At 39.9% G+C, this 16797-nt stretch overlaps 1 protein-coding gene across 1 annotated transcript in view; it reads right to left on the minus strand.

Annotated features, from left to right (window-relative positions):
• Positions 1–16797, minus strand: part of eys (eyes shut homolog) — a 251099-nt gene that overhangs the window by 92806 nt on the left and 141496 nt on the right. The window contains 1 exon segment of the mRNA XM_065295946.2: positions 4029–4242. Coding sequence (XP_065152018.1) covers positions 4029–4242 — 214 coding nt within the window.

A 16797-nucleotide genomic window follows, 5' to 3' on the forward strand; every position in this document is an offset into this window, starting at 1 on the left:
TTCAGATTTATGGCCTGTCTGTGTTATTCATCAGTAGTAGTTACTATATAGACTTACAAGAGTTGGAACGACCCTAAGGATTTACAGTAGACTGAATTCAGTAGGGGAGTTTTGCAAATTTGGTAAAATAAAAGTTTATTTTTTGATAATCAAGTTGAACGACCTTTACCAGACACCGTGTAACACGGCTAGAGATCACCCTGGAGCTCTGCTTTTATTTTCTTTCTTTTCAAAATACGACAGAATTACTCCAAGTCGTATCAGAGTTTCTTCACATTACCGGAGTGTTGCATCAACCATTTGTCCAAGTGTTGAATGTTAAGAGATCTGTGAAAACCAGTGTGACCCTACTGCCATTCACAGGCGGCCTTTAAAACAAAAGATATCAAAGAAGAACTCCTTTCTGTTCTTTCTTTCTGAAATCTAGTCTACACGCAAGGTGGACGGCAGAAAGACAGAGAAGAGATTGTATGCAACTTTCTGTTCATCTATTTAAAGCTACAGAAGAGGATTTTAGATAGTGGCCTAGATAGACATATTGCCATTGCTATATCTTCATTGGTCTTTCTGTAATACACACTGTATAATAATAAAATAAAACAACATTGTGTAGAGGCATTCTTATTATTCTCTGAAAGCAATCTTTCACAACGTGTCTGACTGAGGAGATATAAAACATTAAAAAAACAACACAACAATCATCTCAAACACTGAGGACTGTGGGTCTGCTCATTAGTTACAGTCAAATGTTTTGCTCTTGTCGTTTCTGCTAGCAATATTTTCAGGTACCTGAATAACTTCAAACTCATTTTCTAAGACCTTGTTATGCCTCAAGAAGGAAGGAATATTAGATATGAAACATGTGCAAAGAGAAGGACTTCATTTATGTATAAACCTGAAGGTTACAGGAACTGAACAATAACGTTTTTTAATACCTCTGACAAAATGTTTATTTGTACTTCTGCAAAAAATACTTTTAATAAAAATAATTGAAAGAATAACGTCATTTTAAGCATTGGTATTTAACATGATAAAATAAAATATTTTTATGAAATATCAAGAAGGGAATAATTTAATGTAGTAAAATAGCATAATATAACTATTATGACATAATTTCTGTTTGGGATATTAGCTTGTTTGTTAATGGCTAATTTCTCATGTTACACGCATGTTTACTCTTCTTTAAAACACATACACAACATAGTGCAAAAATACAATATTTCACAAGCATCTCTAGTTTGTATAAATCATAAGAGTTTGTCCCTTGTATTTTCTTCGTTATGTTTTTTCAAAACATGAACATTGACTTAATAACATGTGATTGACTTGATAACTGATAAGATACTGACATGATAGTTGGTGCAAGTATTGTTAACTGTAAAACCCCATATGAACCCCCAAAGTTGTGTTATTTATTTAGAAATGAATCCTGCTTCTGGTCAATGTGCTTAAAAAAAACTTACTGGAAATTTTCATGCTTTGAGTTTTTTGGTAATCTGTACAAATTGGATGTATGTATTTAGTTATAGAATTACATTGGTGTTTACAATTACAGGATTACAAAAAAGTAAACATGCTTACAACACTAGAAATTAAAGGTCCAGTTTCATTTCTGATTGTGCAGCTGGTTTAGTGTGTTGCAGTGATGCACAGGTTGATCCAAAATGAGTGGGTGCCTGCGATCACCCACGGTTACAAGTCATCCAAAAATATTTTTCATGATATTCGGGTCGCAGGCGGTCGGGTCGTTTGAAATAAAGATGCCAATTTATTATTTTAAACAATTACTACTTTTAAGTAGCAGTGCGAAGCATGCCCAAGTAGCAGTGCTTCGCCTTCTGAGAATATAGTTCTCAGTATAAAGATAGCTGTGTCTCATATCACCTTGTTATTTGTACACACTGCGACTATACAAATCACAACACATAAATAGGAAAATGTTTGCATTATTTTTTTCACTTATTGGGAGCAGTTTGCTAGCTGGAGCCATTCACTTCCAGTCTTTGTGCTAAGCTAAGCTAGGGGGGGCTGCATCAGACAGAGTTACAGCACGCACGGAGATGAGAAAGGTATGTATGGACTTATCTAACTCTGGGGATATGGCGAATAAGATAAATTCCCAAAATGTGGGCGTGTTCCTTTAATAATTTTTTATTTGAAGTGACCATGAAGCAAGTGGCATCCATTGGCCATCATATAATTCTTTCACAGTGGCCATGTTATTGTTGAGCCTTACTAATACAAATGTTCAATCATGTAATTCAAAATTTAGCTGCATTATTTTAGGTTCGATTTACAGGTCAGTGAAAATCAGTCCCGATCTGCTGTTCATTAGCAAAGTGGGTGTGCACAAATACTAGAGAGATTTCTGAGCTTGCTGTCTGGTGATTAGTTTACCCAACAGTTTTTGGGACTACTGTGCCATTCTTAAGTTTTATCTTGCATAAAATGGCCTCATTTCCCCCTGTCTGGTCAATCACAGAGCGATGACTCAGCTACCGAACCTCTCAGGTGCTTGAGGAAAACTCCCATGAACACCCAAGCAATGCTTTAAAGCTGTCTGTACAGTAGCATTTGCCTTTCACATTGCAAATTCATTGATTTCCGTAAAGCGCACGTTTGGAAAATTAACTCTGCCGCTCCCAGAGGGCATCGGCTTATGAACACTTTTCCTCTCTCAGAGGTGGCAGAAGAAATTAGTCTATACGATCTCTTCATAGCAAACATTCATACAGTCATATCCCCATATCCAGTCTGATCGCTCGCCTCCGGAGATCTGTTTACTGCATTTCTCATACTGCAGAGTTTTAATTCCATTGTTTTGTGCCCCCTGGGCCACCATATCCAGCTCAAATGTCAAAATCATTCCCACAGCATATGCCAGAAATCCATTTACCTTCATACCGACCCTGTAAGTGGCCCATTGATTATTTTTTGGTTTGCTCTGAATAGCCGCAATCTTAGACGCCGTTCGAGCAGTGCAGCTTTCAAAAGATCAACCGTACAACGGAAACACACCAACGACAAAGAGGACGGTATTTCTTATGCTTTTTAACTTGCGAAACACAGCATTTATACAAAAAGGTTTGGAAAAAAACCACAGGCCAGAGTAGCTCATTTAAAATCAATTCAGACAAAAGAAAAAAGTCATTCTTTAGGGAAAAAAAGTCAAATTCATGGTTTAAACTTCTAAAATAAGTTGCTTAGGCTTTGATTTGCCTCCAGAATCCATTTTATTAGTCCATTGTTAGGGAATGTTGCTAGACGGCTTGAAATTTCTAAGTGATGTTGAAATTCAGTTCTCAAGTTCCACATTGACATTTCAGTTCTCTAAATTGTATTTATTGTTACCGATGGGTGTTTTGTTTCATACTCAATAAACATCAGAAAGCACAGTGCAGTTTAAGTTCTTAATTAGTCCAATTCTTCAGTGAAAACTAATTGAGGTTGTTCAAACTATTGCTGAGGACATTAGTGAAACAAAACTCTTATTATCAGACACACCACAGATGGCGAATGTTTATCTTTCCAAACTTTAGGGGTTTCCAGCTCATTTTGGAACAGAGCGAAGCAAACGTGGGTTGGTTTGGGGATTTTAACAAAACAAATACGTTTCAAGGATGTTTACCTTCGAGACGTGGAGCGAGTCATTTATTGTGATTGTGACATAACAGACGTTTCTAAATGATATTTTTGACTGAAAGATTGATAAGTCCCTAAATAATATTTATAACGGGTCTCTTAAGCAGTCTCAAATGCATTCAAAGACAAGCGGATAATGAAGTCGATCAATCAAAACAAACCACACAAGGGGAGTGATTTCAATCTCTGATTCATGATGTCTTTCATTTACTCAATACATTTGACAAAAACAATAAAGGGAGGTAAAAGAGATGTCAGGGTAAGAGTTACCTGCTTCAGTTTATAGAAGCTCAATGTGAAATTGAAGGAGCTCAATATTATGATGCAAACCACATTAACGTGTCATACAAAAGCACATCTACAGTATCTACTGTTTTTCCACCAACCTCTTGGCCGCTCAATGCTTTGCAAGTTCTCCACAGGAGCTAAAGTGGGCTGTAATTCTGAGGGTCTCCACGGCACAACAGAGGTGGGAGGGGCAGGGGGCGTGTCAGTATCCACAGGCACACAAGTCACATTGTTGATGCCGTCCACACAGGAAAACGCATCAGGGCAGGACTGGATTAAGCAGTCATTGTAATTATATTCACAGTTCTTCCCCTAAAGAAAACAAATATAACAATGTCCCTATAAAAAGCAGGTCAGTCAACTCAGCGGCCAATGACAAAACAGTTTGTATATAATATACACCCACAAAAATGCTGGGTTATTCTCAAAGATGGACGAGCCCAGCCCGCTGGGTTGTAATTTAATCCATGCTGGGTTGTTTCATCCTAAAATGCTGGGTTGTTTTAACTCACAGTTGGGTCAAATATAAACATTTTCTGCTAGGCTTGTCCCTTTTTGACTCAACACTGGATTGATAATAACCCAGCATTTTTTAGAGTGTAATGTAACATATTTATTTATATAAATCTTTTAGTTTGTATTTAAATAAACTCCCTAATATGCTTTTTGTCAAATATTTTGTCTAATAAAGACCCTAAAAGTTAGCTGTTTTGTTTATTTTGTACCACACAATACTTTGTAGGGGTGTTACAATACATCAATACGGATCGATACATCAATTATATTTCTAACAATATGATGCATCAATGCCACAGATAAAATATTGATATGAAACTCCCCACATCCTCATTCCTTGACGTAACGTCCATCTACGCAACAAAGTGGTTGTAGCAGTAAAAACACTGCGAAAAAGACAAAGGACGAGCATGGGTTTACTGTGTAAAAATCTCTCAAAAGAGATCACAGCAGCACTTGTTTGACTGTTAAATCTGAAGTTGTGTGACAGATCAAATGCTTAAGTTTAACAGCTTTATTTTTATATTCATTTACTTATTTTTTATTATTTTGTAATTCCTGCACATTTTGGCACAAAATATTGAAAGTTTTTGACTGTTGCCATCATAAGCTTGATTTTATGTAAAATTTTGCCCCTCATTATTCATTTTTCTTTATTTAAAAAAAGTGTTTTTTATTAGTTTGTTAATAACTTAGTAATACACTGTAACAAATTTCTGTAGTTTTCACAGCATTATTACTGTAAAATGAGCAAATGCTTACTGTAGAACTTGTATACAGCAAGTTGCTGTAGATCTGCAAAGCATCATGGTCTTTTTTCAACGGCGGGTAAATTCTACAGTAAAAATATTTTTTCTGTGAATCACAATACAGCAATTTCTAGAGGATTTTTTTCTTCAGCCAAGGAAAGCTACGAGATTCCACACTTTCATCTGAATTTTTACTTCAGAAAGGTAAATTTGCTAATTTAATTCCAAAGTTTACTCTTGTAAAGTCACCTGTTTGTTCAACTTTAAGAGTGCACTGAGAGAGAGGAGTAATGAGCGGCACACTTCCTAGTAAACCCGTCTCGTGTGTGCATTTTGCAATTTTATTACCACAAATATATATTTCTGAATGATTTCGATATATTTTCTAGTTTGGCAACATTTTATAACGTCATAGTTAAGTTAAGGATAATAATTTAATAATAAAAGTAATTGGCCGTGTCTCAATGGGAAGGCTGCAGCCTCCGGAGGTCGCATTTCTCGGCTACATACGTCTTGTTTCAGAATATTAACAATTATAAAGTTGACTGTTATTCTAAGTTAATAGTAAATTGTTTAATATGCTTATGACTTGCGAATCTAATGGTCAGTTAACTTAAATAACGCTTAGGTTACTCACGTAACCCCGGTTCCCTGAAATAACGGGAACGAAGCATTGCGTCAGTTAGCTGACGCTATGGGGGGGGGGGGAACTCCTGTTTACTCCGTGACTGAAGCCTATTGGTTAACGTCTGTACAAAGTACAGACCAATGACGTTTGAACCCGCGCGCGGGAGGAACGCGTCCCTATATAAGCGCGGTTCAATCGTCAGGAGCTCATTATATTCGACTGAAGCGCGCAGCCGAATAACACTCGCTGCGTAGACGTTTGTAGCACGGCAAGAGACGCAATGCTTCGTTCCCGTTATTTCAGGGAACCGGGGTTACGTGAGTAACCTAAGCGTTCCCTTTCAATACGGTTCACTTCGCATTGCGTCAGTTAGCTGACGCTATGGGGGAACGTAATCCCATCACGCCGTGCATACACAACGTACTGAAGTGCCTTACCGGAGAGACACTGCGTGTGGCCCTATACCCGGCATATTCACAGCTTTAAAAGCAAATGTGTAAGCACCATATAAATTGTTGACGCGCACACGGTGGGGTTTTAAACGCACCGGGGGCACATAACATAGCACAAGACGGCGAGGTACGCGCCGCGGCTGTGCGAGATAAGTAAATTCAGAGTCACGTTGGTGAGCTCGCTGAGCGCACCGTGGTGTACACATAAAACGCATGAGCGTGCATGATTGAGCCGAGAGAACCTGCGCTCGTAGGGCAGGGACGTCTAAGCTGTACAATCTGACAACGTAGACGGCGAAGACCAGCCGGCCGCGTAGCAGATATTAAATATAGATATAGATACCCCTGTAGACCAAGTTCATGAAGAAGCCAAACTCGCACAGAGTGGGCTCTATATAGGACATAGCTCATAGAGGGGCGTGAGCCAGTGCGATGGTTTCAACGATCCATCTAAATAACCACTGTTAGCAACAGACATACGTAGTGAGTGATCTGCGCAGCTCACGAACGGCCGATCTGACTATAATATGCGGCAGAACGGTTCGTAGCGTGGGATTATACAGATACCACAATAGTGTGAACCCCGGTGCACCCTCGAGCGCATCGGGATGCATATAGGTAGTATTATAGTGCACAGATCGGTGAGCTTTCCAAGCGCGCCGTAAATGTGTATTGACTATAAATTGCACGGGCACAGGTGAACACTTGAATACATCGTGAATGCATATAGATGAATCAGAGTGTTATAATGCACAGGCCGGCAAGATTCTCGAGCGCGCCGTCATGTGTTCTGATAATAAATTGTGCGCACACGGGTGAACTCTTCAGTGCACCGTGAATGCGTATAGATAAATCAGTGCACAGAATGCGCCGTGAATGTGTACAGATATGATTGATGAACGTAACGGTGGGCACCCAACGCACCGTGAACGTACACAGATGAACAACAATGTATGTGTCACAAAGCATAACACAGCTGTGTATACAGGTGAGCTTTCCCAAGCGCATCTTATTGTATACCAAAATGTTATAGCGTGTACATGTGAGCTTCTCTAAGCGCACGGTGGACGCATATAATTAAAAACCATATCGTGCATACAGGTGAGCTAATGGGCGCACCTTTAATGCAACAAACCTCAGTAGTGCGCGAAGCAGGGATGTCGAAGCTGTAAACTGACAACGTGGACGGCGGGGACCAGCCGGCCGTGTCACAATTGTCAATGAGAAACCTCTAAGACCATGCCCATGCTCTAAGACAAGTGAGCATAATTGTCACGGGAGGTGATAACGTCAACGATCCATAAATAGCCTGTATTGACAGGTGCTCTAGTGAGTGATCTGTGACGCAGATGAACAGCTAATCATCTGATGTACGTCAGACGTATGTGTCATACAGGACCTTGGACAGTTCCAGAGCGCTGTGCCTCGGGCACCGTCCGCATCTGAGAAATGACAGGCTTATGAATAAAGTGAATGGCCAGCCGTAAAAGCATGGTTCGCTGTTACCGCCGCCGTCCGCATCTGAGAGATGACAGGCTTGTGAATTAAATGAATGGTCGGTCGTAAAAGCGTGGTTCGCTGTTATCACGGCCACATAGATATAGGTAGGGGAGAGAGCCGCCGTGCCTCTGTAGTGAGGAGAAAAGTGTTCCACCGGCGATTCGCGGGGGGTTTTGACTTTCAAATGTCACTAGACAGAATGGATCAGACTTTGCATAAGGACGCCTCGTGAAAGGGGTCCTAGCAGCTTGTGTCAATGTGTCATAAGGCACGTAATGTAGGTCGTGTCCCACGGATGCCATCTCCGCACGCCCATCGTAATGGGTTAATATTGGTAGTTAAGCATGAGATGCGTATCACTCTGATTGAACATAGCTTATAAAGCGATGCAATGAGTTTATAAAGGAGATGACTCGTCAGCTTGTTCAGGGGGCGAGATCTCAGTCTGGTTCGGTAAATAATGAAACCACCGTAGATTGCCCGACCGCATTATCACAATAACACGGTCGAGAGTGCTGCAGTGCTAAATCATCCGCTTAATGTACCGTATTCACAGTACAAGGTGATTTATATGAGACAAACGGCGTTCCACGCGCCGAAGGCTGATTGCCGTCGTAAAGCGTGTTCAACCCACAGCAAATGCTGGGCTAGCTCGTAATGACAGCACTTCATGCAGCCGTGTGTAACTTAAGCAAGCTTCCCGGCCGTCAGCTCGGGGCGGGACCTTTGCTTAGTCAAACTGAAGTGGACTTATGAACAGAATGCCACGATATTCAGCTTTCTGAGGCTCGTTAGAGGGGTACGTGTGCCCGTCTTAAACGAGATGCCGCGCGCGTCTGACTGTGCGCGCGCTTTAAGCTTTGAAACTTATTGTGGCGGGTAGCAAGCTCACTTGAGGTTGATATTACCCTTAATATCTCCGAGTATTGGAGCGGAGGTGTGAGCGTCTTCGGATCCGCTAATATAAATCAGCTATATGGCCGAAAAACGTCATAAACCGCTTGGCTGTAAGCCTTTGAGTGGCCGTCCGGAGAGGGCGCGATTCAAACGCTTGGAGCCATGCAAAAGTCTGAGGCTGTCCTTCCTCTAGGAAGAGAGAATAACAGCCGTAAGACCGTGCTCGTTTGCGCCATCAGCATCGTAGCGGAGAAACTGAGGTGGGCTGCGAGCGAATTTGGCAGAAAGGTGTTAGAGACACCGTACAGTCCTGGGGTGTCAATACACAGTATATGGCCAAACCGGGGTCTTTTCGGCTAGCGTCGATAGAATTATGGACAGCGGGCCGTGTGTGCGTATTACTGATTGCTTGTCAGTAAGGCGATAAAGTGTTTAGAGACACCGTACAACCGTGGGTGTCAAAACACAGTATAGTAAGCACGGAAATTACTCTTTTTAGAGGAATTAAATACCGTTCGCCACTATAGTGAGGTCGCATAGCCGACAGTATTACACAGTATGTTTGGATAAACAGCACACAGAAAACATTTCAGGGCAGTCCAGCCGAAGCGCGACATAACCCCTTTTCTCCCAGACAGTTTCGTTCTCTGTTGATGCAGCTGTGCTGCGGAGACCAGAGCTCAGCCGTTCAGGTGCACAAGCCTCAGTAGTGACGGTGACCGAACGGCTCACGGAGCAGGGTAGTATGTCTAGGTGGTTTAATGTCAGACTGAACCCATCGCAGAGAGGAAGTCTGCCGTGAGGCCCGCGGTTTTGCCGTTTATTAAAAGGGCAGAAAAACCGGGTATATATATTAGGGCCGGGACTTTAACGCGTTAATTAAGATTAATTAATTACACAAAAAATAACGCGTTAAACATTTTAACGCATTTTAATCGCACTTATTAATAGAGTCATTCGTAAATGCTGCAGACCCTGTTTTAGTTCGAGAACTCCGGGGTTGTGATGCAGTGTAAATTAAAGTAGACGGAACCTAAACGAACAGCTGATTTTAACGTGACAACGCATCAATTTCAAAGTAAAAATGATTTATTCTGGTAAATGGAGGTTTGCAACGGAGGTTTTGCCCAATAAACATCTACCAACAAACTACAGATTATTTTAACATGTATCCTAATGTCTGTTATATGTTAATGTTTGAGTATTGTTGGGTTTAAATATTGTTGTAATGTTGTTTTGTTTCAATTTAATTAGTTTATTACGAGTTTAATTTAAGTTTTGTTTGCTACTTTAAAACGAATTTCGTTTCAAATAATTTGTCTCGTAATTATAAACAATGTTTTGTTGTTAGGTTTTGTGAATATAAATTAAAAAGAACATTAAAAGCAACACCGTGCATCTCATTGATGCATATGCTACCGAATGCCAAAACATGCAGTGAGTAGCCTATATCACTTACTTTTCAAAAAATCAGCCTGGCAGTGCCCAGAAGTTAAATTTACACGCGCAAGAGCATAATGTAGCAGCACGTTTGATTTGCGGTGTGCTTAAGACTTTTAAAAATCAACTTCATATTAATTTTAATAGGCTACTTTGACGGAGGACACGCACAGAGAACAGCGACAGCAGGTAAAGGAAAAAAGTTAAACGAATAGAGTCAGTTTGTAAGAACATTTTTAAATTGACTATAAGATCATCAATATGAACTCTGAACAATGAACTATTATAAACATAACAGCAAGAAAAGCTGAAGAGTAACTCGCAACATTAAAGCAATAAGCATTTATGTAGGCTAAAGCTATATATCACCTCTTATTTTTTTTATTTAGTTAAGTTTCAATGGTAACACTAAAGGCGCGTACATTATGCAGCGCTTTTCACATCCGAATCCCACTTAAGAAACTTATAAACGATGTGCAACCAACTTAAAAAATATATTATGCACATTTTTATATATTTTAATTTTAATATAGGCTATATAGTATATTATGTTTTGTTGTTTTTATACGCGAGGTGGGGCATCCGCGCACATAGGTACCAGAACACAGACAGTCAAAACCTGAGAAGTCCCGAACCCTGCAATTATTAAACAAATGACTACTTTAAGAAATGCGGGCCAGGAAGCGGGTCGGGTATAATATATATATTTTTTTTCTTTTCGGTCCGAGTTGCGGGCGGGTTGTTTATACATTGACCCGCGCATCACTGGTAAGCGTCGATAAGAGCATGGTTGTGTGTAAGATATGCAACAAGGAATTCACATATCACCGCAGCACATCGAGCCTCAAGTATCATCTCAATGCAAAACATACAGCAGCTAGCGTGGACATTAGCCCGACTCCGGGTACAACGACTTGGTTGAACAAAAATAAACAATATTTTGTTAAGCTTATGTATTCAGTCATTATTCATAAAAATCCATGTAAAAATACTTCTTAATGTTCTCAGGTCAAATATTTATATGAGATTAAAATGCGATTAATTTAGATTAATTAATTACAAAGCCTCTAATTAATTAGATTAATTTTTTTAATCGAGTCCCGGCCCTAATATATATAAGAATGTACCAATATTCAGCGCACTGATATAGGACGGGACTGAATAAAGGGAGGTATTCGGGCCTCAGTATATTATAAACAAATTCGTTCTGCCTCTGATTCCGTCTAAACCAGAGAGAAATTACCAGGCAGACGAAGAATGAGCTATCTGAAGTGAGATCGGCTCAGGCCAGTAAAGCTCTATAATAAGTGTTTTAGCGCTCCAATAGAGGCGTGTCCGCCTTATCGAGCAGACGAATGAGATCGTGCCGCTCCAGGAGGGGAGGGGCATGAAGCTCTCTTATAATGAGTGTTCTTGGTGCTCCAATAGCGGCGAATCGGCCCTATCGAGCAGACGAATGAGATCGCGCCGCTCCAGGAGGGGAGGGGCATGAAGCTCTGTAATCGTTGAACACTGGACAGCTGCATTTAGAGGCAGCGAGCCGTAATACCGCGTGCTAGCTAAGCCGTTAAGAGACCTCACCACTGTGGGGAAAGGAGCGAGGGACTCCGCGAGCGTGGAGCACGAGTGGCTGTGCTATGACAGAGACAGGGGCAGACCGCCCGTGTTTGCTTGTCGTATGCATCTATCCAGGTCTACGGTTCCCCGCTTGTTCATCTCAACAAGAGAGGAACGGCAGAGGGGAGCAGCAACACAGACAGAACAGCCATGCGTCGTGACGGTATCACCCGATGCACTCGGGGGATTAATATATGTGCCAGAGATCTCGCCACTGAATGTAAGAGGAGCGAAGGGACTCTGTAAGCATGAACGGTTGCGGTGTGACAGAACACAGGGGGGGTTAGTCCGTGTGTGCTTGTCTATGCATCCATCTAGTCTCATGGCTCGCCGTGTGTTCATCCCGGCGAGAGAGGAACAGCAGGGGGAGCACGAAACATGGATAAGACAACCAAAGCATAAGCGCGGTCCCGGCGTGGGAGGTGCCAGACCGGTAACGCGCTCGGAGGAAATTCATAGCAGAGAGGCTCACCGAGCCGCTGTGCTGGACGCTATTACAACAGCGCCTGCTCTTTTAGCTTATAGCTTTATATTAAAAATATTGATCTTACCGGGCGGCCGCAGGGGAGACCTCGTCAGGCGTGTGTCCGCTGCACAGGGCTCGTACCACGGCAAGCGAAGGCTATCTTCGGTTCTCGGCCGGAAAGCGGCAGGGGAAGACGCTAGACCTGGACTCTGCTATCTTCGGTTCTCAGCCGGAAAACGGCAGGGGAAGACGCTAGGCCTGGACTCCGCTGCAGGGCTTTTGTCAACGGCGAGGTAAGGCTTCTTCTTTTTCTTCGGAGCAGCGAGAGGTTCGCGCTGAAGGAGAAAATAATGAGCTCCTGACGATTGAACCGCGCTTATATAGGGACGCGTTCCTCCCGCGCGCGGGTTCAAACGTCATTGGTCTGTACTTTGTACAGACGTTAACCAATAGGCTTCAGTCACGGAGTAAACAGGAGTTTCCCCCCCCCCATAGCGTCAGCTAACTGACGCAATGCGAAGTGAACCGTATTGAAAGGGAACCCAGGGTTGATGACGTATGGACCCTGCATATGCAAGTGCGACGACCTCCGCAGGCTGAAACCAGTCTCTCGAGCTGAAAGAAAACGCAGCTGAGGAGATATGAGGTAAGACTTATCCGGCAACATTACATTTATAACGTCTTTAATTTAATTATAGCGTTAGCATTGTGAACCAAAATTAATTTAAAAGTGTGTATTTTTGTATTTATTGGCGCGATATTCGTTTAAATCTCTCGTTTTTTTCTCTTGCCCGCTTACGTTGCTGCCTGAGGAAACGCATAAAGTTAAGCGGGCCGATTCGAAAGAAAACACAGTAACACACATTTTTCATAATTTCACGATTTTTCTGAACTTCATTGGAGGTCAAACTGCAGAAACTATAACGTTAGATTGTTAATAGCCTAATTTGAAGTGTTATACCCGACTTTTGGGAGCATATTGTATAAATATTTGTCTTATCTGGCGACATTACATTTATAACGTCTTTTTATTTGATTAAAGAGTACCTAACGTTAGCATTGCTGAATTCAAAATAGTTTGAAATTGTGTATATATATTATAGTATTATAATATTCTCGCACTGTATTAAGATATTTCGAGATCTTACTCGTTATTTTATTCACATCTTTTTTTTCCTTTCAGACTGCAGACAAGAGCCATCGACCATCGTTCCAGGTACATAAGTTACATGAACTGGCATGCATGATGATTTTCAAATGCAAGCAATGTTGTTTATTCTATGATTTATATATATATTAATATATCAAACATGTTAAAGTGCACAGAAACCATGCAACAGGAAGAAGCTGTTTTTCTCTTGGTTTATGCAAGTTATTTTTTTACAGTATTGACACACTTTTTCTCTTATGAATATTGTACTTGTGATTTCTAATAGATTTTATTTGTTTGTTTATTTTGTGTTACAGAAAACTTCCACCTAACAGATGCTGAGGCCCAGATTTCCCTGCCAAGCACTCCAAGGCTCATCATGCTCGGTAAGATCCCAGCACTCGACATACACAATAGATGCCAGTTTTAAGGGTTACTTCATCTATAAAGCATATTTGTATCGAGTCACTGTGTGGTGTGAACAAAGTTTTATGTCATCTTGCACATACATTCCAAAAATCTCTAGTGGTTATTGATCTAATAGGAAAAAAAGAGGTAGTTATGTAGGGCTAGTGTTTTCAATAAATTTTGCTTATGTAAAATAGTAAACCATATCAGATTGAATACTGTGCAATGTCAACTTTTATTTAATATTTTTTAGGAGAGTCCATTCTGGGGGCAAAAAATGGATGCTTTCCATCGAGGGCAGAGTTCTCCTCCAATTGAGTGACCGTTGTGATTTCACTTCTGCTCTAGCCATGTATGATGCAGCCACTACATTGGAATTTATCCAGAGGTAAGCACTTATTTGTTTTTTATATAGTTTTGACTAGGAATGGGAACAAATATTTGAGTACTCATTCTTTAACCAACTACCCGATTTGTAAAATACTTCTTAAAGTGTTTATTTTTGTTTATATCAACTGTTGTGCTATTGTTAAACATCAAACGTTTAATTTAACTCACCATGCAAACTGTAGAAAACCAGCACAGCTAGTCTAATGCAGTGGCGGCCGGTGACTTCTTTTTTCGAGGGCGCACGATGCGAAGTTTGTCACAACATGTATGTAGCCCGTCATGTGTGTGGTTCGTCATTTCAAAATATGTGTTTGGCGCGTCGAGTGAAACAATACTTTTCCATTCACAAATCAAATATTTACCATCAATTTCACTGTTGTATCACTAACTGTAAACATGGTATTGTGGCAGAAATGTGGGATATTCATGTATAATTTTATAATAGTATTAAAGGCGGAGTGCACAATGTTTGAAAGCCATTGTTGATATTTGAAATCACCTAAACAAACACACCCCTACCCCAATAGAATCTGGACCTTCTTTTAAAAGACCCGCCTCACACATACGCAACCCAGCAAGGATGTCGGTTAGTAGACACGCCCCTTACTGCTGATTGGCTTTAAGTGTGTTTTGGTAGTCGGCCCGTCTCCTTTTCCAAAGCGTTTTTCAAACATTGTGCACTCCGCCTTTAATGTAGACAGTTATTAAATAATAAATATTAGACTTTACTCCACAAACCACAAACAGAGCATATAAAAAAATAAAAATTGTTTATTTAAAGGTGCAGTGTGTAAATTTTAGGGGCATCTAGTGGTGAAGTTGTGAATTGCAACCAACTGCTCAGTCCACTGCTCACCTCTTGCTTTTGAAACACATAGAGAAGCTACAGTAGCTGCCACCGGACAAACATGTCATAGTTGGAGACAACTTAGTAAAAAAGTTTGTCCGTTAAGGGCTTCTGTAGAAACATGGCTGCTTCCATGTAAGGGGACCCTCTGTGTATGTAGTTAAAACGTCTCATTCTAAGGCATTAAAAACATAACGGTTCATTATGAAAGGTCTTTATATACCCCTGATAATTAAGTTTTGTATATTATTTTTAATTTCTGTCAAGAGATCCTTCTTGAAATTACACACCGCACCTTTAAAACACTGTGAAGTAAACTTTTATGTATATGTCATCAACCCATCTGTCTTGCTTATAAACTTTTACATTAATAGTCAATTTCTTTCACTACAGGGTAGAGTCCAGCCCAGGAAGTCAACTAGTTCAGGTCCAGTTTTAAAAGAATAATAGTTCTGAAAAAAACGTCTTGGAGAAAAACAATATTCAGGTTTGAAATCCTGCTGTAAATGTAAATCATTTAATTTTTATGCATTTGTAATTTACCAGAAACATTTGAATAAATATTGATTGTTTTGTGTGTTCAGAAAAGTGTTTTTGTATGAAGTGTTGAAATTAAATGAAATATTCACAGAAAAATGTTAACATATTAAAAAAAAATGTATGTGTTCAGAAAAGTTTTGAGATGTTCACAGAAAAAATGTAACATGTTGAAAAAAATGTATGCTATGCTATTTTTAATTTATTTTTGTAATTTAAAGTGAGATAATAAATGGCATTTTTGTGACAAACAGTGTCTTCATTTTACAGTACACAAAATAAATGCAGTAATCCCTATTACAGTAGTAGTTATGAAATACAGTACTGTCATTATTACTGTAAAAGAGTTCACAGTAATTTTAATTTTACTGCAGTTACATTTACAGTAAGAATACTGTGAAATGAAATACAGCAACTTACTAGCTAATTGCTGCCAGCAAGTTACTGTATTTTTCACAGTATTCTTTTTACAGTGTACAGTTTGTTAGTAAAACTTAGTTTGTTACAACTAAGTAAAAATTGTAAAGGCACGTAATATAACATATCGGCAAATTAATAAGTTTAAATCAAATCGTCATGAAAACGGATAAATGTTTGATGTATCGGCAAGTATCGCCCAACCGGTAAAGAAAATCAATATTGTATCGCATCGCAATGAATTGTCCAGTTTACATCCCTAGTACATTGATGGTTTAATCTAATCTGAGAGGGCAATAAAAGCAAATATTGTACCTGGACATCAATTTTGGCAACTGATATATAAATATTGATGTCCAGGTACAATATTTGCTTTTATTGCCCTCTACATATATATATATAGAGAGACTATATTTAAAGATGATAAAAAAGTGATTGACTCTTTTAACTTTAGGGTGGGGCTTCAACACCCACAGCTGCAATATTAAGCCATGCAGTTCGTTGCATTTATTTCATAATAAATGAACTATTTCATCACTATATAATATCTCTAAATATATACTGTACTGATTTCTAAGAGGAAAGAATAAAACAACTTCTCTGACTCTGAGAACCGAAATCTTTCCTGTGTTTTTAAAATGCCTGCAAGGTTATAAAACTGTTTGATGCCATATGCAATGATATTGTCATTAGAGTAATAAGTGGCAGAGAGTTGTTTTGAAATAATTGAGAGAGTTTGTTGCATTAAAGTGGGGGAGTAGAAAGTTTGATGCAATCTGCTGCAATGAACGCAGTGTACACAACTACGCCGAGGGCATTAGGATTCAAACATGGTGCAAAACTCAAATCCTGC

The sequence above is a fragment of the Paramisgurnus dabryanus genome, chromosome 20 (assembly GCF_030506205.2).
Source record: "Paramisgurnus dabryanus chromosome 20, PD_genome_1.1, whole genome shotgun sequence".
NCBI lineage: Eukaryota > Metazoa > Chordata > Actinopteri > Cypriniformes > Cobitidae > Paramisgurnus > Paramisgurnus dabryanus.